General features: G+C 46.5%; 1 protein-coding gene and 1 long non-coding RNA gene across 3 annotated transcripts in view; one reads left to right on the top strand and one right to left on the bottom strand.

Annotated features, from left to right (window-relative positions):
- The window catches only part of LOC131807606 (uncharacterized), a 138058-nt gene extending 118967 nt beyond the window's left edge, over positions 1-19091 (bottom strand). The window contains exons 1-2 of the long non-coding RNA XR_009344553.1: positions 19002-19091; positions 15252-15452 (exon numbers count right to left, since the gene is read on the bottom strand). This is a non-coding gene — a long non-coding RNA (uncharacterized LOC131807606). The remainder of the gene's footprint in view (positions 1-15251; positions 15453-19001) is intronic.
- Positions 19092-19139: 48 nt separating this feature from the next.
- SRSF6 (serine and arginine rich splicing factor 6) lies at positions 19140-23744 on the top strand. Of its 2 annotated transcripts, XM_059133119.1 has the most exons (6): positions 19140-19398; positions 19623-19771; positions 21105-21229; positions 21375-21583; positions 21863-21946; positions 22042-23744. In XM_059133119.1, the coding sequence occupies exons 1-6, from the start codon at positions 19292-19294 to the stop codon at positions 22400-22402; spliced, it is 1035 nt and encodes a 344-aa protein (XP_058989102.1). In that variant the 5' UTR covers positions 19140-19291; the 3' UTR covers positions 22403-23744. The 2 variants fall into 2 exon arrangements, with proteins under 2 accessions (XP_058989102.1, XP_058989103.1); XM_059133120.1 differs by lacking the exons at positions 21863-21946; positions 22042-23744 and adding an exon at positions 20491-20758 and having other exon boundaries at positions 21375-21390.
- The last annotated feature ends 2140 nt before the right edge of the window (positions 23745-25884 follow it).

Below are 25884 nucleotides of genomic sequence, written 5' to 3'. Positions count from 1 at the left end.
CATGCGGAGCCTACTTAAGAAAAAAAGTATTCATTTGTGTAGCCACAAGCCCACTTATGCCTAATCATCAGGCTGTTCAACAGCAGCAGGATGGGCTGGTGCTCTAGAGCTGAATGCACTTTGCTGAGCAAGTTCACAAATCCGGTATTAAGCTCTGTGTACAGAAGCCCAGAATTCTGGAATAGGGAGGCTCAGCTCAGAGGACAGGCGCGGGCAGGAGGCTGAGGAGGCAGGGCAGCGGAGAAAGAGGGGAGGAAACAGGCAGAGTGGGTACGTGGTCCATGCCAGCTGCTCCGCAAAACTTCACTGCATGTGGAATCCTTGCGACAACCCCTGTGGGGGTACAGGTTCCCCCATTTTCCACTCGGGGACTTTAGACGCAGGCCTAGGAGTGGGACTCAGAGCCCCCACTTCCTCACTGAAGTTCCCACAGAAGGTGGGATTTCACTGCCAGGGATTCAAGGAACTTCTTTATCTCCCTCAGAACTTAGATAAATGAGCAGAGTGGTTGTGGATGTCTGAGGCAAATGTGGCCTGATGTGGGGAGGTAATGTGAAACACAACTTGCCAAAACTCTCCAGAAATAGTGCGTGCCCAGGAGGTGAGCAAAGTTATTGGGAACTGGAGGCCCACCTGACTCTACAAAGGGGAAAATGTTTTTGAAATTATCAAATGTATCCAACTATTTTGTACCTTCAGGGACCATGACGTTCTGTGTCCCCACCACTCCCCGACCTGCGTATTACCTTAAGAGGACATTTGTTACCTTAAGAGGAGTGCAGACACCACCTGAAATCAAAAAATCGTAGTTTAGCTTTGAGTCTCTACAGAGTCAGTAGTCTTAAAACCTGGCCTGGGAAAAAAGAGAGAGAGTTTCCTCAATTCCACAACTAACCCTACAAATTAAGGGCAAAATGTGGAGGTCTGAGCCTGAAGCTTAGGACAAGCAGTCACGCAACGGGATTCCGGAAATGAGGTCGGGACGTGCCCACCCCATTGGATGGTAGTTTCTTCCAGGCCTGGGGTGAAACCAAGGAAGAAGGAGACTCAGAGAGAATGTGAATTGGAGAAAGACACTGCCTGGTCTCGGGAACTCATGCCGCCACCTCCCTCGGCCTTGGCCCCAAAGTGGGAAGGTAAGAAAGTGTTACTCCCAGTAGGTGAGTGGGAAGGAACAATCAGAGGGGTCACCGCTACACTGAAGCTCAAAAAAAACACTATGCCTTCTGGTGCCACCGTGCCCACACAGAGCAGCCAAGATAGTGAAGAAACAAGCAGAAGGCCTGGGGTACCTGTCAGGACTTAGTCACAAAAGCAGGGCATCTTCAAGAACTACAGGAATAAGGCATTTCCTATTGGAAGGAGAGCTTACATGGGTGTGGGAGGACCTGGGGAAGGGGAGGAAGTGAGAGGGCCAGAGAAACAGCCACGATCTTGTAGGCCAGAGCACTGACCTGAGTGGCCACGTCAGAGCTCGCAGGGAAATGCAAGAAGCCACTTGTGACTGCAAAGGGAGACCACGAAGGTGGACCTCCTTTGTAGAGGAGTCATGGAAGGAAGATGGAGAAAAGAGAGCAGATTTGAAAGCTGCATGGGGAGGTTCTGAAAGATCATAATGGTGCAGCTGGGAGGGTGCCAGGAGGAGCCACAGGGGACCCCAGATTCCTGGCTAGAGCAGCTGAGTGGATTAAGAGCAATCCACCAAGATGGGGAAGACAGATGGGCAGGGGAGGGTGCAGGGCAAGGACCAGGCTAAGATGAATGAAGCGCTTGCCTCAGGCACCAAACACAAGGGTGTACTAAAACCCCCCAGTAATCAAGATAAATAATGTCTTAATGCACCTTTTTCTTTTAAATCAAAATTAATGCAAAAAAAAAAATCCATGATGAACACGATCGGTATTACTGATTTTTCCTTTTGCTTTGGGCTTCAGTATGGCTCAGCTTGCCACCATTACTGATCCTGTTTTGATTTAAAATTCGGATATTTTGTTCATCATGGATTTTTTTTTTGCCTTTGCTTCTTTTTTTTCTTTAAATATTGCATTAAAATATTATTTGACGGCTGTGGGCTTTGGTGCCCTCTCAAATGTTGTACTAGGAACAAGGGCTTCATCTCCTCTAGTCTCAGCCCTGAGGAGAAGAGGAGGTCAATGAAGGCGCCATCTTGGATGTATGCCAAAATTAAAGCAATGGCCGATGTTAAGTGCCTGGACCCGAGTAGATCTCTGATGCATGTTGTAATGGACCCACCGGTGCCTGGCTTGAATCCCCCAAGGCCTTACCATTTCAGGGCATGCCAGCTGCCAACACCTGCACTTCCTGCTTGAGGACCGTCCTGGCTCCCGAGTGAGATAGAAGGCCCTGCTAATGAACACGCCTACAGTCGCCCTCAACCAACCATCCACCAGAGCCAGTGTGTCAATATTCCAGCTCCCTCGCCTCTCGGATGGGGCCATCTTGAGGTATATATGTAACGCCATTTCCGCCAAGTCTCCAGGTGAGATTAAACTCCATTACCTACAGTGTACCTGGGTTGATAACACACCTCTAAGCTCTGTCCCTTCCCCCCACCTCCCTTCCCTACCCTCTTACCCACATTTTCTGGGATCGCCTCCCAGGTAAACGTCACATACTACCATCTTTTTTCTCAGGCCCTGCATCTAGGGCAACCAAACCAAGACAAATATGTGTCTTTCCCTCCCTTGCCCTCTTCTCTGTGGAAACACAGAGCGTTCTGCACATGCTTGGAAGTCTGGGCATGCCCTCAAAAGAGAGACCCCTGATTCTAGCACTCTCCTGGGGCACGGGGGGAGTTAGTAAAGGGAGGCCCGGATCTAGGATGGGCTGGCTGTGTTTCTGTAATCTCTGCACTTAGAGTTGAAAAATAATTGGCAGACACCTTTCCTGGCCATTAATTCTTTACAGCAGACACTGAGCCCTTGGGGCAAAACCTGATAGTCTGCAGTTCCTGCCAGCCTGTCCCTGCATGCAGAACAAGGAGCACGACTTTCCCCTCACCCTCTCTACAGACAACCAGGCTTCTCCTTCCTTCTCCTCCTCTACCCGCCCCAGAGCCCGAGAATGGCCAGAAAAGCTGTTTGTACACATTGGAGAAGACGAGAACTAGCCCTCCATCCAGAGGGATGGGGCTAAGAGTTGAAAGCTCTGGTGAAAATCATGAAACGTAGAGACGTGATTCATGCTTTCTCTTTAGAGAATAGTTGTCCCCACGATCACCAGTAACCCCTGCAATGATCTCACGCAGCAAGTTTTATTTCTGTGCCCATTTTATAAGCCCAGAAGCTCAGAGAGGGCAAGTGGCTTAGCTTAAGTGACAAAGAGCCTCTCCTTGTCCAAACTGCAACCAGGCTCCTCTAAACCCTCTTCCCAACAAAGCCCTGACTTCAGGGATTCTGTGTTCGCCCCCCGCTGATACATACCGTATTAGCAAGAACCCTGCTAAGTCAGTTGAGCCAAGACCCCCCACCCTTAATATCTGATCCTCCTTGATGTCCAACCACGTACCTCGTTCTCCACCACCTACGCCAGGTTTAGCCACCCGGGCTTGCCTTCAGCAAGAACCCTGTGAGGTCACTTCAACCAGAATCCCTCTTACTCCTGATGTTGCCTCTTAGTAATATCCTACCCACCAACCACCCCTGGCTCCTCAGCTATAATTTACTTGTCCTTGTTGTGTTAGGAGGTGAGCTTAATCTCTGTCCCCTACCACAAACCCCGTAACAGTCACCTCTATACCCATGCCCACGCACTCCCTAAATTAAGTCTGCTTAGCGGTTCTTCACAAGCGTCATCATGAACAATGTTCCCTTTAAATCGATCACATGGAGAAGATGTTGACCCAGGTCTAATGTCAAAGGCCTTTCTCTTCCCTATGTCATATGTTGTTTTTCTTCCTTCATTAAACATTTCCTGAGCACCTGCTATGTGCTGGGCCCTATGCTGAGCTCAGAGAACACAAAGATGAGTAAGAAATATTTCTTTCTGGGGCAGCTGGGTGGCTCAATTGGTTGAGTGTCTGCCTTTAGCTCAGGTCATGATCTCAGAGTCCTGGAATCGAGCTCAAGCCCTACTAAGCAGGGAACCTGCTCATCCCTCTGCCTCTGTCTGCCACTCCCCCCTCTCTCTCAAATAAAATTTAAAAAATTATATATATATATATATTTATATGTATGTATGTGTACGTGTGTATATATATATATATATATACACACATATATATGTATATATATATATACATACATATGTATACAGATACGTGTGTGTGTCTGTATATAAAATTTCTTTCCTGTAAGAGGGAAGAATAAAATCTTTCCCATTCTGCCCATTTCCAGCCCAGGGGTCCAGGCCTGTATTTACAGTATTTACAGATACCCACAGGGGCTTGAGCTACAAGGGCAGAATGGAACAGGTGCCCACAAAGCCAGAGTACTGACAGCCTGACCCTTTGCAGAAAAAGGCTGTCACCCCTGGTCTATACCACACTGGGCACTGAAGAAACACCGTCTTAGTTGCTCCTCAATTTGACTCTATGAGCTGCGATTGATGACACCCATTTTACAGGTGAGAAATGAGGCTCGGGGACATTGGGGGACTTGTCACATTGCTGGAAAAGTATAAAGCTGGATAATCCCAAAGCCCACCACCCTCCCCTTCTAGATGTCCCTTCACTGCCCCAAACCCTGTCTAAAACACTGGTGGCCAAAGTTTTGAAACACTGACACTGACACTTGAAACAACCCACAGCTTCTGCCAGGAGTGGGCCACTGGGCCACTGGACTCTGCCAGGCGGGTTTGATTGCTGAAGCTGGTCTGATCTCCTGCAAAGCACGTTTTCCTCCAGCTGGATCAAGAGGCCTTTCACGTAAACAGGCATTCACCTGCTAATCTGCAAACTGATGGGGAGTAGTTATTTCTGTTGGTTTTATTATTGAACCTTCATGGGAAGGGCAGGGTGACAACCACAGGGGGAAGATGACTGGGGGGGGGGGGTGCAGCTGTTGTGTGGGGTGTGCACTGTAACAAAAGCATCCTGGATTAGTTCACTAGAAGCCACCATCCATACATTCTGATGGGGGAGGGGGTAGGTGCTCTGCAAACAGAGTTGCAAAGGGAGGTGGGTTGAGCTGAGTTGCTGCTCTGTTATCTCAGCACTCTCCTCCACAATCAAAAGTTGAACACCTCGCTGGGAACACCGGCATCTCTCTGCCCAGGGCTTGATTTCTAGCTGTGGGAGACCTTGGCCACAGAATGAACACTCTTGGAGGTGGCCCTCGACCAACGCAGCTGGCCAGCTGATAGCCTCCTCACCCCTTGGTCTGAGGGGTGTTCTGCTGGCTCCCAGAGTCCCCAGGTGGAATTCAGCTGCAGGTGTCACCACTGTCATCAGCCCAAGAATGCGCCCTTTCCTGGCTTTCTTCCCTTCCCTGCCACGTCCTCCTCTCCCCAGAGACAGGGAAGTTTCCTGGGATCACCTCCCAAATTAACTACTTGCACTTTCTTTTTTTTTTTTTAAAGATTTTATTTATTTATTTATTTGACAGAGAGAGAGATCACAAGTAGGCAGAGAGGCAGGCAGAGAGAGAGAGAGAGAGAGGAGGAAGCAGGCTCCCTGCTGAGCAGAGAGCCTGATGTGGGACTCGATCCCAGGACTCTGAGATCATGACCTGAGCCGAAGGCAGTGGCTTAACCCACTGAGCCACCCAGGTGCCCCTTGCACTTTCATCTTATCTTAGATCTCCTTCCAGAGGAATCCAAGCTGAGGTAAGTAAGTAAGGCCCAGGAGCTCGTCACGCCTTCTCACCTGATCTCTACCTCAGCTGTGGCAGCCACGATCATCCTGATTTTTTAGAGGTAGAGACTGAGGTGCACATGAAGTATAGGCAGTCAGAACCCCAACAAGCCAGAGATCAGCAAGAGCCAGAGGCTCAAAAAAGGTTCCTGATGGGAGGAGATTTAAGCCTGTCTTCTTTTTTTTTTTTTTTTTTTTTTAAAGATTTTATTTATTTATTTGACAGAGAGAGATCACAAGTAGGCAGAGAGGCAGGCAGAGAGAGAGGAGGAAGCAGGCTCCCTGCCGAGCAGAGAGCCCGATGCGGGACTCGATCCCGGGACCCCGAGATCATGACCCGAGCCGAAGGCAGCGGCTTAACCCACTGAGCCACCCAGGCGCCCCTAAGCCTGTCTTCTTGACCCAGACTGAAACTGTCCCAGACCCAGGCTGAGCCCCAAATTCACACTCATTCTGCTCCAGCTCCTGTTTTCCTCTCCCCGATGGCCTTCACCACCACCCCCCCCCGAATCCTCCATTAGTGAAGACAGCTGGAACGGGGTCAGAGGTTATTTCTAGAATCAACCTGTCATGAAAGATGGAGAACTAAAAGTTCTTAGCTTGTAACAATCCCATAAAAATGATCGCCGCGGGTACACGGAGGGGAACATGGCATCGAGGAACTTTGCATTTATTAAACAGTAATAGCCAAAACCTAGTTAGTGCCTACTGTGGTGTCTCTCCCAAACAGATGGGGGCCCCCAAACGTGGGGCGTGGGCAGTGAAAGCCACCCATGGCAGAACAAAGGAGATGGGTGTTTATTGAACACACTGCGGGGGGGGCGGCAGAAGAGCAGAGGAGAGGCTGTCTGCGAGGAAAGGTAGATGCGGGCTGTGTTTAAAGGCAGAAGGTCAGGAGGTATGGGAATGTATGGAATCCTCCCTTTTTGGTAACTGTGTCTGGTTGTAAGTAGCCCATTGGTCAGTTAGGGCCTATGGATATTTTGAGCTGGGTCACCTGATGGGCCTGTCTGGATTCAGCTGGCGGGGGGGGGGGGGGGGGGGGGGGCAGGGCTCCTAGCCCTTTGGCCCTGCTCTACGTTCCATTGCTCTACGTTCCATTGCTCAAGCCTGTTTCCTTACAGTGGCCTCTACATCTGTGTAGTAATTTCTGGGCACTATTCTAAAAGCTTTTTTTTTAAACAGAGGTGGATCTATGTACTTTTTTAAAAAAAGATTTTATTTATTTATTTGACAGAGAGATATCACAAGTAGATGGAGAGGCAGGCAGAGAGAGAGAGAGGGAAGCAGGCTCCCTGCTGAGCAGAGAGCCCGATGCGGGACTCGATCCCAGGACCCTGAGATCATGACCTGAGCCGAAGGCAGCAGACTAACCCAGCCTGGGTGGCGCCCCTATTCTAAAAGCTTTATAACAAAATACTTCTTTAAAATGCTCACTCTGGGGACACCTGGGTGGCTCAGTCAGTTAAGCGTCTGCCTTCAGCTCAGGTCATGATTTCAGGCGTCCTGGGGTCAAGTCCCACATGAGGCTCCCTGCTCAGCAGAGAGCCTGCTTGTCCTTCTGCCTATCTCTCCCAAATAAATAAATAAAATTTAAAAATAAATAAATGAAATACTCAATTTGGGAGCACCTCGATGGCTCACTTGGTTAAGGACCTACCTTCGGCTCAGGTGGTGATTTTGGGGTCCTGGGATGGAGCCCCATGTTGGGTTCCCTGCTCATCAAGGAGTCTGCTTCTCCCTCAGCCTGCCGCTCTCCCTGCTTGTGCACACGCTCTCAAATAAATAAATAAAACCTTTAAAAATAAATAAAAAATAAAATGCTCACTCTCTGAAATAGGTACTATCACTTTTCCCATTTTATGAACAAGGAAACCGAGGCTCGAAGAAATTAAGAAATGTGCCCAAGGTCACACAGCTAGCAGATGACGGAACTGGAAACAGAACCCAAGCAATCTGGCTCCAGATATATGCTTTTAATCCTTATTTTTAAAAAAGATGAATGAATGTAGAAACTAATACAACATTGTAGTGTATGTTAATTATACTTCCATTAAAAAAAAAAAAGTTAAAAAATGAAGGAAGGCATATGAACAATTTTAAGAGTTTGAGTAAAAGCCTATTTGACTCTGGCAGCATTAAACCAACAATGGTTGGGGCACGCCTCCCATGGGGTTAGGTGTAAAAACATACAGAGAAGGTAGGGAAACCAAGAACAGAAATTACTTGGTGGACTGTAGCTTAAAGCCTGGTCGGCTCTCTGGGGCTGACTGACCCTAGTGTTTGCCTGATTTGGGAAAGCCTACTTGACTGGGATTGGTTATCCTCGCTGGGTTTTGGTTTGCTTACATGAGCCACCAAAGCCTTAGAGACACTTCCCCCTTGTGTGTTCCTGTTGAACTGATTTACCACCACCTTCACCACCCCGTGCCCATGGCAGAAAGTGAGGGTACAGACTGCTCCTTTGCCTTCTGAGTAATATTCCATTTTGCAAATATGCTACCTTTGGTTTATCCAATGACCTGGTGATAGACACGTAGGCTGTTTTCCAATTTGGGATTATTATCGGTAGAACATTCCTGTCCAAGATTTTCCTGGTTTATGTAGGATTTCATTAATCAATTAATTAATTTTTTAAATTCAGATTCAGGGGTGCCTGGGTGGCCCAGTGGGTTAAGCCTCTGCCTTCAGCCCTGGTCAGGATCTCAGGGTCCTGGGATCAAGCCCTGCATCAGGCTCTCTGCTCAGCGGGGAGCCTGCTTCCCCCTCTCTCACTGCCTGCCTCTCTGCCTGCTTGTGATCTCTCTCTGTGTCAAATAAATAAATAAATCTTTAAAAAACCCTGAATTTATATATATGTGTGTATATATATTCAGATTCAGAAGGCTTAGGTGAGCCCAGGAGACTTCATTATTTTTTAAAGATTTTTATCTATTTATTTATATGAGAGAGCAAGCACAAGCAGGGTGAGTGGAAGGCAGAGGAAGAGGGAGAAGCAGACTCTCTGCCGAGCAAGAAGCCTGATCTGGGGCTCAATCCCAGGACCCTGGGATCATGACTTGAGCCAAAGACGGACACTGAACCAACTGGGCCACCCAGGTACCCCTCATTAATTTATATTTAATTACCAAGCAATACATGAATGCATTCTTTCTCTTTTCAAAAGGATGCAGAAGGCAAAAGGCAAGATTCCCTCATACCTTGCACTGGCAACACTGCTCAAACTTTATAACGTGCACACAAATCTGCCTGGGAATCTTGTTTAAATGCCCATTATGATTCAATGGGTCTGGGGTGGAGCCGGAGATTCTGTGTGTCTCACAAGCTCCCAGGGGTCGCGGACATGGGTGGGGGCTCCACAGACGACACTTGGAGTAGGAGAATTTCTCAAAGCATGGTGCTCTGACCATCTGCGTCACAGTCCCACTGGAGGACATGGAACAGGCCCATTCCGAGGCCCCGCCCTGCACCCAGTGACTCCACCCTGAAAGGATGGGGTCTGATATATTCTTATTTAAATGGAGCTCACTCACCAATGTCTGAGGACCACTCCTTTGGGTCTGTAATTTCTGGAAGGGCTGACTGGGTCTGTCTTGTTCCTGGTTATGCCCCCAATGCCTAGCACGGTGCCTGGGCCACGCAAAGTGCTTTTGAAAAAGACTTATTTTCTCTCCCTCTGCTAGGGCGTGGGTTCTGTATCCGGGGCACACCCTCCGGTGCTCTCCGGAATGTTGCAGTTCCTCAGGACTCTCCTGTCCTATGACATCAAAGAACCACCACTGGATGCCGCATTTGCCCCCAGAATAAGGGCTGTAGTGAGAAGCAACAGCATGTGCAAAGCACTCAGGACTATGTCTCAGCCTGAACTTGTCAAACAATAGCATGGAGAACTGATGATGCGCAAAACGTCTGCAAGCCGCAGCCCAGGGTCTGGCAGAAGAATGGAAACCTACATGCATCAGCTCAGGGACCATGTGGGAGGACAGCCCAGCACTGCCTCCTGGGGGACTTTGACAGTGGGGGAGACCATGGTATCCCGAAAGTAGGCTGTGGGTTCTGCAGTTAATGTCTTCAGAGTTTCCTCATGGCCTCATGCTCCTCACCTGACACATAGTCTACTAGGATTTCCTCATCTCAGCTCTGTCTCCCGGCTGCCCCAGGAACAGAGACTCCCTGCCAATAAGCACTGTTTTTCCATTCTGCTGTCATGCCTTCTTCCATTCTCAAGACAAACACTGTTTGCTAGAAATGGGCTAGTCCGACCCCAGTTTGGTTCCATGCAGCAGAAGAGGTAGGGCTGAGTGAGGAATTAGACACCAACTACCAACAGCTCTTAACAACCTGCCTGGAGAACAATAATGGCCACTGCCGCAGCATTGGACAAGTGCAGGCAAGTCAGGGGGCCACACCTGAAGAGGGCCGCAAAGGAGTCGGAGTCCAGACTGGTCAGCAGCCAGGGTGACAAACAAACTTGGAAGCCGGCCCCAGGAGAGACTAGGGGACTGTGGGCATTCAGCCAGAAGGGAGGACTTGAACAGAGGGTCTGAGGGCTGCCCCCAAACATCTGGAAGACCAAGGTGTGGGAAACAGATGTGGTTATTTGAATAGCCTCAGGGACATAACCAGGACCAGTGGCTAGACAATTCAAGAATTTACTCAAAATGAGAGATGTCTAAGAAGGGACTCAGCTGTCTGGTTAGGCAGTGAACGCTCCACCACGGGAGATATTCAAGTAAGAGCCAGAAAACCTCTGGGTGAATAAGGTCTTGACAATGAGAAGATTTAGATTCAGGAACCTTCAAAGACCTCCCTCTCCCTGAGCTTCATTGAGACCAGGATGCGGCATCTAGTGAATTCATCTACCGCTGTAATCATACCAGTGGCCACCAGATGGCCACAGAGCCCCATCTCCCCAGTCAAGCAGCAATTCGTTTACAGAAACTAATTGGAAAACAAAAACCAAAATAGTTCTGATTCAGACAAAATGACATTCATGGGCAAAGATTATGAATCAAATCCTCAGGAGCTTTAGTCCCCAGCACAATCCACAGGGTTCCAGGTCAAGTAAATCATAAAAATTTTTGAGATAATCCTTTCTCGAAAAAAAATTTTCCGTTGGGGCACCTGGGTGGCTCAGTGGGTTAGGACTCTGCCTTTGGCTCAGGTCATGATCTCAGGGTGTTGGGATCGAGCCCCACATCGGGCTCTCTGCTCAACAGGGAGCCTGCTTCCCCCTCTCTCTCTACCTGCCTCTCTGCCTACTTGTAATCTCTGTCTGTCAAATAAAATCTTAAAAAATATTTTTTTCCATTGAAGTACAACATACATATAGCAAGGTACACGAATCATAAGCATATAGCTCAGTGAGTTCTTGCAAACGGGGCCCACCTGTGTAACAAGAAACAAAATATGACCAGAATTCCAGAAGCCCCCAACCTCGTCACCACCCCCCCGTCCTGACCTCTAACGCCACAGACTAGTTTGGCTGTTTTTCTCCCTGCAGGGAATCAGGTGGTATGGATTCCTTTGTGCCCTGCTTAGATGGTTATGCCATGAGGTCCGCTGATTTTGCTGTGTGCTATCAATCAGTCTTCTTGCCATGTAGTAGTGTGTGGTGTGAATAAACCGCAACTGATTTCTCCATTCTCTTGTTATCCGAGAGCTCATATGCAGGCTACTAGTCAAGGGCTACTACGTGTAATGCTGCTGTGAATTTCTAGTGGATTCCTTACGGAGAGCATGTATACAAATTTACTTACAGAAATGCTAGGTTGCAGTGGTAGATGCTAGCTAGCCCTTTGAGCCTTAGTAAACAGTCTAGTGGACATTACCACACAATTTCCAAAGTGACTGCACCAAGTGACATTCCCACGGACAATGTGTGAGAACATCTGGGGCTGTCTGGCCACACCAGAATCCTCTGTCTGGATAAGTTTCAGTGAAAGAAACGTGGGATCATGGAGCATCCCTACAGAAGGTCTGAGGGTCCAGGCCGCGTGAGCGAGTGGGCTTGAACCAGAAGGAAGAAGAATCCATCCCACCAGCACGCCCTGATAAGCCCTTCAGCAATGGTATCTGCAGAATGGACAGCCTCACTTCATGAGCTCTGAACAATATTGCTAGAGCGGCGCTACTCTCACCGAGCGCTCGCCGCATGCCTGGCACTCTCCTCGGTGCTGGGGATAGAGAGGAAGCGGACATCATCCCTGTGCAAATGAAGCTCATGTTCTAGTGTCAGTGGGCATGGACAGTAAATCAATGTATGTCAAGTGGTGAAAGTTCTGTAAAGAAAAAACGGAACAGTGGGTGCCTGGGTGGCTCAGTGGGTTAAAGAAAAAACGGAACAGGGTAAGAAGATGTAGAGTGCAGAGAGAAGTGCTATTTGAAACTGTGGGCTAGGGGGTGCCTGGGTGGCTCAGGCAAGTTAAAGCTTCTGCCTTCGGCTCAGGTCATGATCTCAGGGTCCTGGGATTGAGCCCCACATCGGGCTCTCTGCTCAGCGGGGAGCCTGCTTCCTCCTCTCTCTGCCTGCCTCTCTGCCTACTTATGATCTCTTTCTGTCAAATAAATAAAATCTTATTAAAAAAAAAAAAAAGAAAATGTGGGCTATGATGAGCTGTCACCTCACACCTGTCACTATTTATGTATCTGACTGTTGTCTGAGAGACCAGAGGCAACAAGCATTGGCGAGGCCAAAAGGGGACCCTGTGCACTGTTGCTGGGAATGCAAATTTGTGCGGCGCTGTGGAAAACACTGCGGGGGTTTCTCAAAAAATTAAACATAGAACTACCATATGATCCTGCAATCCCACTTCTGGGAGTATACTCAAAGGAAATGGAAAGCATTGTTTCAAAAAGAGATCAGCACTCCCACAGTTGTTTGAGCATTATTCACAATAGCCAAGGTATGGAAATAACTGAAGTGTCCATTGCCAGAAAAATAAATAAAGAAAACGAATATATACAGAATGTTATTGAAATTCTATATGGAATACTCAGGCATTAAAAAAAAAAAAATCCTGCCTTGGGGTGCCTGGGTGGCTCAGTGGGTTAAGCCTCTCCCTTTGGCTTGGGTCATGATCTCAGGGTCCTGGGATCAAGCCCCACATCGGGCTCCCTGCTCAGCTAGGAGCCTGCTTCCCCCTCTCTCTGCCTCTGCTCTGCCTACCTGTGATATCTCTCTCTCTCTCTCTCTCTGTGTGTCAAGTAAATAAATACAATCTTTAAAAAAAAAAAAATCCTGGGGCGCCTGGGTGGCTCAGTGGGTTAAGCCGCTGCCTTCGGCTCAGGTCATGATCTCAGGGTCCTGGGATCGAGTCCCGCATCGGGCTCTCTGCTCAGCGGGGAGCCTGCTTCCTCCTCTCTCTCTGCCTGCCTCTCCGTCTACTTGTGATTTCTGTTTGTCAAATAAATAAATAAAATCTTTTTTTTTATTTTGGGGCGCCTGGGTGGCTCAGTGGGTTAAGCCGCTGCCTTCAGCTCAGGTCATGATCTCAGGGTCCTGGGATCGAGTCCCGCATCGGGCTCTCTGCTCAGCGGGGAGCCTGCTTCCTCCTCTCTCTCTGCCTGCCTCTCTGCCTACTTGTGATCTCTGTCAAATAAAATAAATAAAAAAATCTTTAAAAAAATAAAATCTTTTTTTTTTTTTAAGATTTTATTTATTTATTTGACAGAGAGAAATCACAAGTAGATGGAGAGGCAGGCAGAGAGAGAGAGAGAGGGAAGCAGGCTCCCCGCTGAGCAGAGAGCCCGATGCGGGACTCGATCCCAGGACCCTGAGATCATGACCTGAGCCGAAGGCAGCGGCTTAACCCACTGAGCCACCCAGGCGCCCTAAATAAATAAAATCTTAAAAAAAAAAAAAAAATCCTGCCTTTTGTGACAGTATGGATGGATCTTAAAGGCATTGTGTGCTAGGTGAAATGAGTCGGACAGAGAAAGACAAATGCCACATGTTCTGCCTTATATACAGAATCTTAAAAAGCTGAGCTTGTCAAAACAGAGCAGAATGGTGGCTGCCAGAGGCTGGAGAGGGGGTGGGAAAATGGGAAGACATTGGCCAAAGGGTACAAATGCCCAGCTGTAAGATTAGTAAATTCTAGGGGCCTAATGCACAACATGGTGACTAGGATTAACAATCAACAACACTGTATTAACAACTGGGAAAATGCCGGGAGTGGACCTCAAGTGTTCTCATCCCACAGGCAACGATGGTGATGACGTGAGGGGCTGGAGGTGGTGACCAGCCTGATTGTTGCGACCAACTTGCATTCGCTGAACTGTTGTGTGTTGAATCAGCACACATTCTACCATGAGCTTAACCATGTTGTGTGTTGATAACATCTCAATAAATCTGGGGAAAAATAAAATATGAAAGAATTAAAAAAATAATAAGTGGTTAGAGGAATGATAAGGTGACTTTGAATCAAAACCAGAGATGGGGAAAGAAACCATAGGAAAAAAGAGCTCCAGAATCAGGGAGCCATTCAATGCAAAGGCCCTGTGGTGCGTGTGTGCTTGGTACATTCAAGGCACAGTGAGAAGCAAGTAGAAGGAGGAGTAAGGAATGCTGGGAGAAAGTTAGTAAGGCCATGATTATGTAGGACCTGCCCTCACTGATGCTCGAAGATAACTATAAACCCAACCCAACACACACATACATACTCAAAGTGTTGGGGCTTGAAGGCTTGGGGCACCCACTGCTATTTATAAAAATGCAATCATGTGTATATTAACACTGGCCTTTCTCACTTAACAACGTACCATGGGCATCTTTTTAAAGTTCATAGCAAGAATTGAGGCAGGCAAACTTTTTCTCTGAAGACCCTGCTCGTATATACTTGAGCCTCTGTGGGCAGACAGCATCCGTGGCTGTTGCTCAATCCTGCTCTCGTCCACTCCAGAGCAGATACAGACCACATGTGAGAGGGTGGGTATGGCTGTATTCCAACAGAACTTAACTTACAAAATGGGTGACAGGCCAGGAAACCACCTAAGGTGGTGGCTTCCATACCCTGACATGCAGCTTCCGTGTTATATTCCCAATGCCAAGAGTAGTGCCTGGCACATAGTAGGCACACAAAAAATATTTGTTAAATGAATAAATTTAATGTTTTTTTAAGTGGTTACAGAGTATTCCATTGCTAGAATATCATCCTAGGGCCTGAGGTTTTACAAATTAATCCTCTTATCAAGATTTCCAGGAGTAAGGTGGTTGGGTCAAAGCCTCATGAACTTTCAGCTTATCGGTTGGTGGCTCACTGCCTCCTTGAATCCCTTTGTTCTCTTGGCTTCTGTGACACTACGGTTTATTTCCCTACCTCTCTTCCCCGTCTCTTTTCCTACACTGAAGTTCCCAGAGTCTTCCTGGCAGGCAGAATAAGGCCCCCCACCGAAGATGTCTACGTCCTCCTCCCCAGAATGCAAGATGTTACCTTACATGGCCAAAGGGACTTTGCAGAAGTGAGCGGCTCAGTTGGTTAAGCAGCTGCCTTCAGCGCAGATCATGATCTCGGGGTCCTGGGATGAGTCCCTCATCAGGCTCCATGCTCAGTGGAGAGCCTGCTTCTCCCTCTGTCTGCTTCTCTCCCGGCTTGTGCTCTCTCTCTCTCTCTCTCAGTGACAAATGGATACACAAAATCTTAGGACAGAAAAAAAGAAAAAAAGAAGAAGAAGAAGAGATTAGGTCAAGGATGTTGAGATGGAGAGTGTATCCCAAATTATCCAGGTGGGCCCAATGTAATCATGGGGGTGGGGTGGGAGTAGGGTCTCCTAAAAGGCAGGCAGGAAGCTCAGCATCAGGAGATTTGACAATGGAAGCAGGGGTCAGGGTCAAAGTAACTGGATGCAAGGAGATCTCAACCAAAATTCATGGCTTTGGAGATGGAGGAAGGGGCCACAAGCCAAAGAATCCAGTCTCTAGAAGCTGGAAAATGCAAAGGAACATAAAACCCTCCTGGAGCCTCCAGAAGGAATACAGCCCTGCTGAAACCTGTTTTAACCCAGTGAACCATTTTGGACTCCCGACCTCCCAAACTGTAAGCTAATAAATCTGTGTTGCTTTAAACCATGGAGTTGGTGGTAATTTTTAGAGCCACCATTCGCTTTATATATAGGAATTAATACAGTTCCCCAGAGTGTAGTTCTGAATTTTCTTCTGCTCTCCATCTAAATGTACTCTTTTGGGGTTTCCATCCAGTTTGTGACTCACAGATTTATATCTCTGGGCCACTGTGTGCATTTTTTTTCCCACTTGACACTAATAGATTTTATTTGTTTATAGGTTCTTAATGCATGTTTTACTGGGCATGGGCTTGGATGCTGTTGGCCCAAACTCATGTACTCAGAAAAGAAAAAAAAAAAAACCTGCACATTCACAGTTAATCATAATTGGATGATTACATTTCCTTATCATATTGCTCGGATGACAGCAGATATTTAAATAGTTTAGTATATCCCATTGCCTTGAGTGATGAAACCTTGTTATCCTGCCACTTCTGGTGAGAATTCGGGTTAATCCTTGAACACTTTGAATGCAGAAGCAGCCCATTCTCAGTGCCATACATGCCCTCACTGTCACAAGCAATACCTCAGGGGGCAATTCTGTGTCTCAGCAGACATTTGTCAACATGTCAAGACACTTTCGTTGACCCCCAACATTGGCAATATTTAATCTAATACTGCATTTGGAAAATACCTTTAATCTCATCCCTTCTGAGGTTCTTTCAATCATGTACTTCCCATCTCTTTCAAACTATGTCCCTGGGGTGCCTGGGTGGCTCAGTGGTTAAAGCCTCTGCCTTTGGCTCAGGTCATGATCTCAGGGTCCCTGGGATCAAGCCCCGCATCAGGCTCCCTGCTCAGGGAGGCTGCTTCCCCCCCCACCCCACCACCTGCCTCTATGCCTACTTGTGATCTTAGTCTGTCAAATAAATTAATTAAATTAAATTAAAAAAAAAAAAAAACTATGTCCATGACAATTTCCATTACTGAATTCCATTTCTGCAACAACTCCTGCTACATTTGCTTCACTCCAAGTAAACATACTTGAGTTGCCATGGTTCACACCAAATCCACTCAGGATGACAGCTTCTGGGATGCTAATATTTTCAGACATCATAGAGCAAAACCGACCAGAATCCAGCTTACACACACTTCCAATCAGATGGCATTGGGATTGAAAACCACAATGTAGGCTCTAAACTGTTCAATCTGGGAAATTATGGATTCAAAGTTATTAACACACTCTCTCTCAATGACAGATTTCAGCAGTTTTCTCCACAATTTTAGAATTAGCAACAAAGTGATCTTTATTTGCTGCAATTGTAGGTATCTAAAGAAATGGAACTCCTGTGCTGTATATCTATGATTTCTCCTTTGAGTTGTTCTTTCGAAATATCAACAGAGGTGAGTTAGATCATTAAGACTCCACAGAATGCTGAGGACCCAACACTCCCTTTAATGATGATATTTGAGACTGTGTCTTTGTCTGTAGCTGGTGCGTTAGTAGTTTTTTTTTTTTTTTTTTGTAAGAGTAGCCATTGTGGGGCACCTGGCTGGCTCAGTCCATAGAGTGTGTGGCTCTTGATCTCAGGGTGATGAGTTTGAGCCCCACGCTGGGTACAGAGATTATTTATTAAAAAAAAAAAAAAAAAAAAAAAGGAGGGGGGTTGCCATTGAGCTCTGGGGAAAGAGAGGTGAGAGGAAGCACAGGATGACACCGCTGCACCTTTCTCTTTAGACAAATGAACTGCAAAAAGAGGCAGCAACACCCCATTTCCTGTACATATCCTTTAGTAAGGATATTACCCCATTACCTTCCCAAAAGGAATGTTCAGTACAACCAACACTGTATCGGTGCTTTTCTTGATTCACCTCTTGCCCATAATGAATTTTAACGAGTTTTTAAATATTGACAATTTGATGAGTGTGAAAATGTCTCAGCGTTGAATTCTCTTTTCCCTAATTAATATAGCCCACGAATTTTTAAAGATCTAACTTGTACTGTATTTACCTAACTTTAACCACAGGCTGTTTAGCCTTTACCACTAGATGCCAGTATTAACACTGCTCCCCCTGTTCCTGCAACCAGCTTGCCTCTAGACTTTGCCACAAGTCCTCTGGAGGGCAAAATCGCCCTCTTTCAACCCTCTGAAGAATATTGAGGTAGGACCACTCAAAAAGAGCTGGAGTATTCGGAGATACTTGAACAGCAAGTGGTATCTCACTGATACGGTTTCCTCTCTTGGCTTCTGTGACCCTGTGCTCTCCGGGTGTTCCCCGTCTCTCTGCTCCCTCATTCCCAGTCTGTTTTGCTGTAGTCAAGTTTCGAGAGTACACCAGGGCCTTCTGCTCTCCACTGAAACCTACTTCTTCGGGGTTTTCATACAGTTCCCCAGCTTTAAAAGGTATCTCTATAAATGCACTTTAAAAAGTGTATATTTCTGCCACATTTAGAAAAGGTGCCTTCCAACCTGGTGGGGGAAGAGAGGGCGCTGGGACACCCGGGGGCAGCGCACCTCTGCAAGAGGGCTGTCAGGTCTCGCTCGACTTTCTTGGGCCAGGGGCTCCCTTTGCGAGCGCCCACCGCGAGCGTGGAATGACCAGGTACACAGCAATCTACAGGTGACTCCAGCTGCCGCGGCTTCCAGAAAGGCCCACGGAGGGAGAGGGGGGATGTGCCGCGAGGCGGTCAAGGCTGACGATGGCTGGGAGTGAGACCACCAGGGACAGAGACCAGTAGGGCTGGGCGCTCACAACGCGATCGGGCCACAGCGACTTTGGAGCTCAAGCCGAGAAAGCGGTGAAATGAGTTAATCATCCGCGCCCCGCGCGCCGGGCCACAGCGACTTTGGAGCTCAAGCCGAGAAAGCGGTGAAATGAGTTAATCATCCGCGCCCCGCGCGCCGGTTCCCCGCCAAGGGGACCGTGAGCGCACCAGCGGCAGAAACAAGCAGCCTCGCTTTCAGGAGCCAATCAGAGACCACGGAGGCCTAGTGTGACAACCTCGAGAACCAATGAAAAGCCGGAATCATCCCGGCCGGCCTCCCGAGCGACTGTCCCGGGAGAGTCACCGAGAGGAAGTTTTGTAGAAAGTACAAATTAGAAAACAAGTCTGTGGCTCGACAACGGGACACTGCGCTTACAGTGCACTGCGTGCAGAAAACAGTGTGAGCGAACAGAACCTCACCTCACAGAAACCTCGCGGACGGGGGACCTGCCAGTCACCCCCTAGCCCAGGGCTCCAGCGCGGGAGGGTACGCGCTGCGCGCTGACGTCACGCGCCGGCCCCGCCCCCCAGCCCACCCGCCCTTATAGCGTAACCCTGGCGCGCGCGCACCATTGTGTGGCTGGACTCGGCCGCCGCTGCGGTGTGAGGCGCGTGTACAGGCTCTCGCCGTCCCCGCACCCGCACCGCGGCTTTTGACTTGCGGTCCGCTGTTCGATAGCCAGCCTTCGGGGCCCCTGCCCGCCACGGACATGCCGCGCGTCTACATAGGACGCCTTAGCTACAACGTCCGGGAGAAGGACATTCAGCGCTTTTTCAGTGGCTATGGCCGCCTCCTCGAAATAGACCTCAAAAATGGGTGAGTCGGGACTGGGCGCCCGCGTCCTCCCGCAACGCCCCGGGTCTGGCGGCGGCGGGGCTCTGCCGGACGGAAGAGGGCCAAGGCCGCGGCGCCGCGTGGCAGGGCCTCCAAGATGGCGGCGGCGCGGGGGCGCGGGAGCGCGCGCGGGTAGTGGGAGCGCGCGCGTGCGCGTCCTCGGCCTAACGACGCCTGCCGGTTCCCGGCCCTCGCGCCGCCCCCAGGTACGGCTTCGTGGAGTTCGAGGACTCCCGCGACGCCGACGACGCCGTTTACGAGCTGAACGGCAAAGAGCTCTGCGGCGAGCGCGTGATCGTGGAGCACGCTCGGGGTCCGCGCCGCGATCGCGACGGCTACAGCTACGGAAGCCGCAGTGAGTCCCACCCCCGCGCGCTCCGCGTCCTTGGGACCCTGGGGGCGGGGCTTAGGGTGGGCGCAGGCTTAGGGTGGGCGGAGTGGGGCCTCCCAGCCCGGGCAGGCGCGGTGGCAGGGGTCCATTGATTACAGTGTCCCCGGGCTTTGCTGCCTTCGCGCCTGCCCGGGGCAGCCACGGGACGCCGGAGCGCGGGGACTGGGTTGTGGGTTTTGCTTAGCCAGGGTTGGGGTGTTTGGGGAGGGGGCGGGTTAAATTTTCTTATTTTTGGTTATTTGCTAAGTTGGGAGGGGGGTGGTTTGGGCCCCTGTCAGCACTGTCGTGGGCTCTGCCCACGGAGGAAGTGAGGGATGGCTGTATTTGTTATATTCCCCTTGCTTACCTGACAGTGCTTTAGCTAGAAATGGGAATGTGTTAGTGTAGAAGTTTGAGGGCAGGCTGGGTGGCGGTGGGGGGTGGGGACGGGGTCAGGGGAAGGGTGTTAAGTTTAGATCTTAGATTTAATTAAATTGGCGGGGGCCAAAGAAAATGCTGTTTTGAAGTAATGTGGTATAGTACCACAAAGTAGACTTAAATGAGCTTCATGCTATATTCGAACTAGTTGGGGCATGTTATTGGGAGGAGGTGGGAGGGGTTTGGTTATGTTAAATGTTGATGTTGAAATTGTTGCATGTTGAATTCAAACTTTTTAACAAGTCCTTGATGTTTCAATTTGAAAGTGACCAATGGGGCTGAGGCTGTGTCCACTGAGGCTAAGATGACTGCCTTTCCTGATTGGCCTTGGCTTTTCCATACATTGTGTGACCCTTGCCCTATGACCCTTTGGCTGACCTTACCGGAAGCCATGACGACAGCAGCCTTTTGCCATTAGACGCAGGGTGATGGTGAGGATTCCAAGGGTTAGACAAAACTGGTTAATCTGAACTAGGTGACTGTTACCTTGCGTGTTTTGTGGCCAAACCACCACCAAAAACCTCACACTGTGATGTAAGTACTTAGTGTAACTAGTAAACATTTTTGTAAAATGTAGAAATGCATGTAATCAGTTAAGTTTTATATTTTACAATGTTCTGTAAAATAAAACTTAGCGAGGTAAATTGAATAAAGGAGCAGTCACTCTCTAACAGATTGTAGGAGAAGTTTAGTTGGATTTAGTCTATTTGACTTGCCCTTAATTTAATTTATGGCAAATCACAACTGTATCGAAGGTTTAGCAATATAATAGCAAAGTCCTACTCCAGTAAATAAAAGTTGATATGTTTGTACTAACTTTCAAGAAAACATGCATCCCTATCATTACAAAGCATCTAATTATTCTCTTCATGTGATAAAGGTGGTGGAGGTGGATACAGCAGTCGGAGAACCTCTGGCAGAGACAAATACGGACCACCTGTTCGTACAGAATTCAGGCTTATTGTAGAAAACCTTTCTAGTCGTTGCAGTTGGCAAGATTTAAAGGTATGTGTTATAATTTGAGATAAAAATAATATGACTAATGTTGAAAAGGTAGGCTTTTCTTTCATTTTACTTCTGAGAATTGAGTACGGTATGTAGATCTTTTTCTTTACGTTTCTAGGTTTGACCAGTCTTGTTGCTTTCTTAGGATTTCATGAGACAAGCAGGTGAAGTAACCTATGCGGATGCTCACAAAGAACGCACAAATGAAGGCGTGATTGAGTTCCGTTCCTACTCTGACATGAAGCGTGCTCTGGATAAACTGGATGGTACAGAAATAAATGGCAGGAATATTAGGCTCATTGAGGATAAACCACGAACGAGCCATAGGCGATCTTACTCTGGAAGCAGATCAAGGTAATTTGTTGAAAGAGGGGAAAGGAGAGGAAACAATACTTGCCAAGAGTAGAGGAAAATCAAATGGCAGTACTTGAATTGGAACTTAATTGAAACAAGTTCAGTATTTGGTGTCCTTTTTATTGTGCATTATTGGGTTCTTTTCCAGGGTGCTTTCAGGTGGATTTAATTTGTAGTAAACGATTACGTTTTGTTTGCGTATTATTTTTTTGTAAATGACCCAAAAGTTCGTTTTGAGATGTATTGAGATTAAGATTTTTATTGTGTTTCTGGTTATAGGTCACGGTCTAGAAGAAGGTCACGAAGTAGGAGTCGCAGGAGCAGCCGCAGTAGATCTCGAAGTATCTCAAAAAGCCGCTCCCGGTAAATAATAAGCTGTTTAGTTTTTTTTCTGATTGTTACTGTGCTTGTGTGTTCTGGCAAGGTACTGAAAAAAAAAATCGACTCTTCTTGTCCAGATCCAGGTCTCGGAGCAAAGGTCGATCACGTTCTCGATCAAAAGGCAGGAAATCTAGATCAAAAAGCAAATCAAAGCCCAAGTCTGATCGGGGCTCCCGTTCGCGCTCTCGAAGCAGATCTAAGGAGTATGAGAAATCTCGAAGCAGGTCTCGTTCTCGATCTCGTTCCCCCAAAGAAAATGGAAAAGGTGATATAAAGTCAAAATCTAGATCAAGAAGCCAGTCTCGTTCCAATTCACCCCTACCTGCCCCACCCTCAAAGGCACGATCCGTGTCCCCTCCACCAAAAAGAGCCTCAAGATCCCGCTCTAGATCTCATTCAAAGTCAAGATCACGGTCCAGATCGAGTTCCAGAGATTAACCTAGAACTCTATATTCTTTGCACACTATTATGGAACACTTTCCTACTTGCTTAGGCAGTTACTCTTCCATGTTTGTACTTGGCCTCTTCTGCAAGAGGAATCTCCTGAAAATGGGGCACACAGAAATTTAATTTGTGGCCAAATTTGATGAAAAAAAAATGAGGTTCTAAAGAAATGGTGGCATGAAGTCAAAGACGCTCTCCCTTCTTTGTAGAATTAAGATAACTTTGATTTTATAGCTTTTGAGCTAAAATAACTTTTGTAAAGATTAAGCTCATTTAGATTTTTTTTTTAAAGTATTTCAGCAGGATCTGCTGCAGGGATTTTGTTGTTTTGTTTGCTTTTAAATTAACCGTTTCAAGCTTTGAATACCTAAGGCTTTAGAGGGAGATCCCGATTTTCAATTATGTTGGCTTTTTATAAAGCTTGAGTTATGTAAGATTTCAATAAAAATTTGCTACCAAGTTGATTGCCTTACTGAATAGGTCACTTAAGTTCCTTTAAATATTGATAATTTGTTCTTTGTGAAACAGTGTAAATTCTACATAAGTGTAAAAGAAGGCAAGTCTCAGACCAGCAATAAATTATTCCATTTGGATAACATTTGTGCTGTTAATCAAATTTGCCAAAGTCTATCTGCCCCTTTGAGTTAAGTTAAAAATAAAAGGTATTTTGTAGTCAGTTACATGATTTTGCCTAAATTAGTAGGTTTTAAATAATGAAACTTTTTAAACTTAAGTTTGCTCAAACTCTTGGAAGAAGTAGTTCTTAACACTTGGGATCCCATTTAGCCTAGTAATTCTATTTTCTGGAAGTGGTCAGTGTAATTAGTGTTTTGTTAGAGTATGGTTCTGTGGTTTTCAATGTTTGTTACATAAAAATGGAAGTAGCCTTTCTTTGATTGGAAATTTAGTATATTCTTGTTCAAAGTAGAAAAGCAAATACTGCATTTTCTGCTGGAAGATCATTACATTTAACAGGCACTTAACAGGTTGCTTGGTAAAATCAGTTGCTTATTAAAGTAAAATTCTACCCAACAGTCAGTCCTCCTTAGAGTTGATGAGGTTATGTAATAATGGGTTAGATCATCCCTGTAACTTTAGGACATAATGGTTGATTTGAAAAGGATTTACATAGATAAACCCTAACCTTTCTGTACTTTATTATGAAGTGTAATATGCTATGGAAGCCAAATTATACTGCAAATTTCTAGGAGGTACTGGGTAACCAGTTCCTGTATTTGTAGACCTAATTAGTTGAAATTGCAGTTTGAGAAATGAATGACCTTAGATCTTTTTGTTCAGGTACTTTTCAATGAAATTAAAGCACTCATTAACCTTGGTTTGGAACTGAGATGTAGGTTATTTGACTCAGCTTTTCTATCTTTCAGGAGCTGTCACTGTAGGTATCAAGGGCTGGGTTGTACTATATAAATAGGGCATGATGGTACGGTGCTCATGGCGCAAGTATGACTAGAAAGCATGATAATCTAGAGTTGGTTTATAGGTTCATATAATCCAGAAGGCATACCTGATAAAATGAGGTACTTTAAAAAAAAAAGGAGTCAAAAGATTTTAGGCATCAAAATCAGAGTAGCTGGGAGTACTTGATAATGAGTAAAAAGACTTGTTATTGAGAAATTTCTGGGCTTCCTGTTACAAAATCTTAGAACCTACTCTTAGGAATATAGTGCCCCAAAAGATTGATGCTTCTTCCATAACCTTATTTTCTTTATGTTCTTACTTCCTAAAATTTAGATATTCATATGAAATGGGTTTTTTTTTCCAGTATAAACTTCAGGATTTCAGAGAAGACACTGGTGTCTGCAGTCGTAGTTCATTATTTTGCCTACTTGAAAGAACAGAAATTACAACTCTTACATGAAGAGGCACATCTCCAGCTGCCTTTCAAAATTTGGTTTAAGAATTGGCTTTGACCAAAGGTCTCTTGTTTTCAGGGAAAAAACAAAAGCTTTTAAAACCACAGCCTTTTAAAAAGGAAGGGGAGGGAATATAAAAATGTGAAATTTGACTTTGTAAAGTCATCCTTCAACTGGGCTTTCTTGTTTTAGTGTAACATCACATGGTAATAGGTTTTGTGTACGTTGTTAGCTGCCCCCAAAATGGGTAATTGGAAGGTAAATGCCTATACCCATAAGTTTCTGGTACTAGTAAAGACCAACTTAGTGAAAACCTAGTCCTAGTCCATACCTGTGGACCTATACATCATTGGATATGCTGAAGCCCCGGAACACTGACCCACTTAAGAGCAGAGTTAACTGAAATGTTTAGTTCCTTGCTAACTTATAAGTAGAATCTGAGAGTCTACAACATGCCATGTGTACATCTGTGGCTGGATAGAGAATTTAAACAGCAAAAACAGAAATGAGCAACATGAGGATTCCCCTTTCTTTTACCTGATAATGTTGTTTGATACGCCATAGTGCCTTTAAGGCCAGTTTGAGTCCTACCAGTTCCTGTGATTACGTTCCAGTCCTGTGTTGTTACTACCTTCATCTTGGTATCTTCTTTTTCCCACTTTGTTAACCCACTTTATGCTTTATCTCAATAAAATGCTTACTGAGGGAAAGGCTCGTTTTGAATTTATTTGTATTCCCACTTAGTGCCAAACATTTGGCACATGGTTTTTTGAACTAGAGTTGGCCATTGGCAAGCCATTCCTGACTTGAGTAGGAGAAAAGGGCCTTGTTTTCAGTCCCCCAGAGACCTGCGTTTAGAATCAACATAGTGTATGGCTTATCTTGGGGGAAGGTCTTTACCAGTCAGTCTTGAATGTTATGGGTGAAATGGTAAGCATAAGTCATGAGTTGTGAAGATAGGTTAATATCTAGGGTGTCTGGCTGGCTTGGTGGAGCATGTGACTCGATCTCAAGGTTGTAGGTTTGAGCCCCATGTTGGGTATAGAGATTGCTTTAAAATCTTTAAAAACAAAGGTTAGGAATGCCTGGGCGACTCAGTTAAAGGGTCTACTTTCCACTCAGCTCGAGATCCCAGAGGCGTGGCATTGAGCCCCATGTAGCGTTCTCTGCTCAACAGTCTGCTTTCTCCCACTGCCTGCCATTTCCCTTGCTTATGTGCTCGCTCGCACTGTCAAATAAAAATCTTTAAAAATAAAGGTTAGTAAGAGGGAAGTGTTTAGTACCATAATGAGTACTATCTGCTACTGTGAAGAATTAAGCATACGAAACCTTTTCTATATTGTCTTGCCTTATTTTCACATGAAATTTACTTGTTACCTTGTAGTGATTGAACATTTTCCATAATAATTATTTCTCAGGAAAACTAGGAAGCTTTTAATCACCTTTTCCAAAGTCCTTAATCTAATTTCCTTCATTTAGGACTTGGAGCACTCTAAACTTTGGCAGTTTACATTTAGGAAACTTCACATTGTTAATTACCTTGTGTTCAGAAAGTGTTTTGTCACTATTCAATTTCAGTCCTGTGGCACTTGAATGATTTTA

Source organism: Mustela lutreola, chromosome 9, assembly GCF_030435805.1.
Source record: "Mustela lutreola isolate mMusLut2 chromosome 9, mMusLut2.pri, whole genome shotgun sequence".
NCBI classification, from domain to species: domain Eukaryota; kingdom Metazoa; phylum Chordata; class Mammalia; order Carnivora; family Mustelidae; genus Mustela; species Mustela lutreola.
The sequence above is the reverse complement of the archived record's forward strand: the minus strand, read 5'-3'. Positions and strand labels throughout refer to the sequence as shown.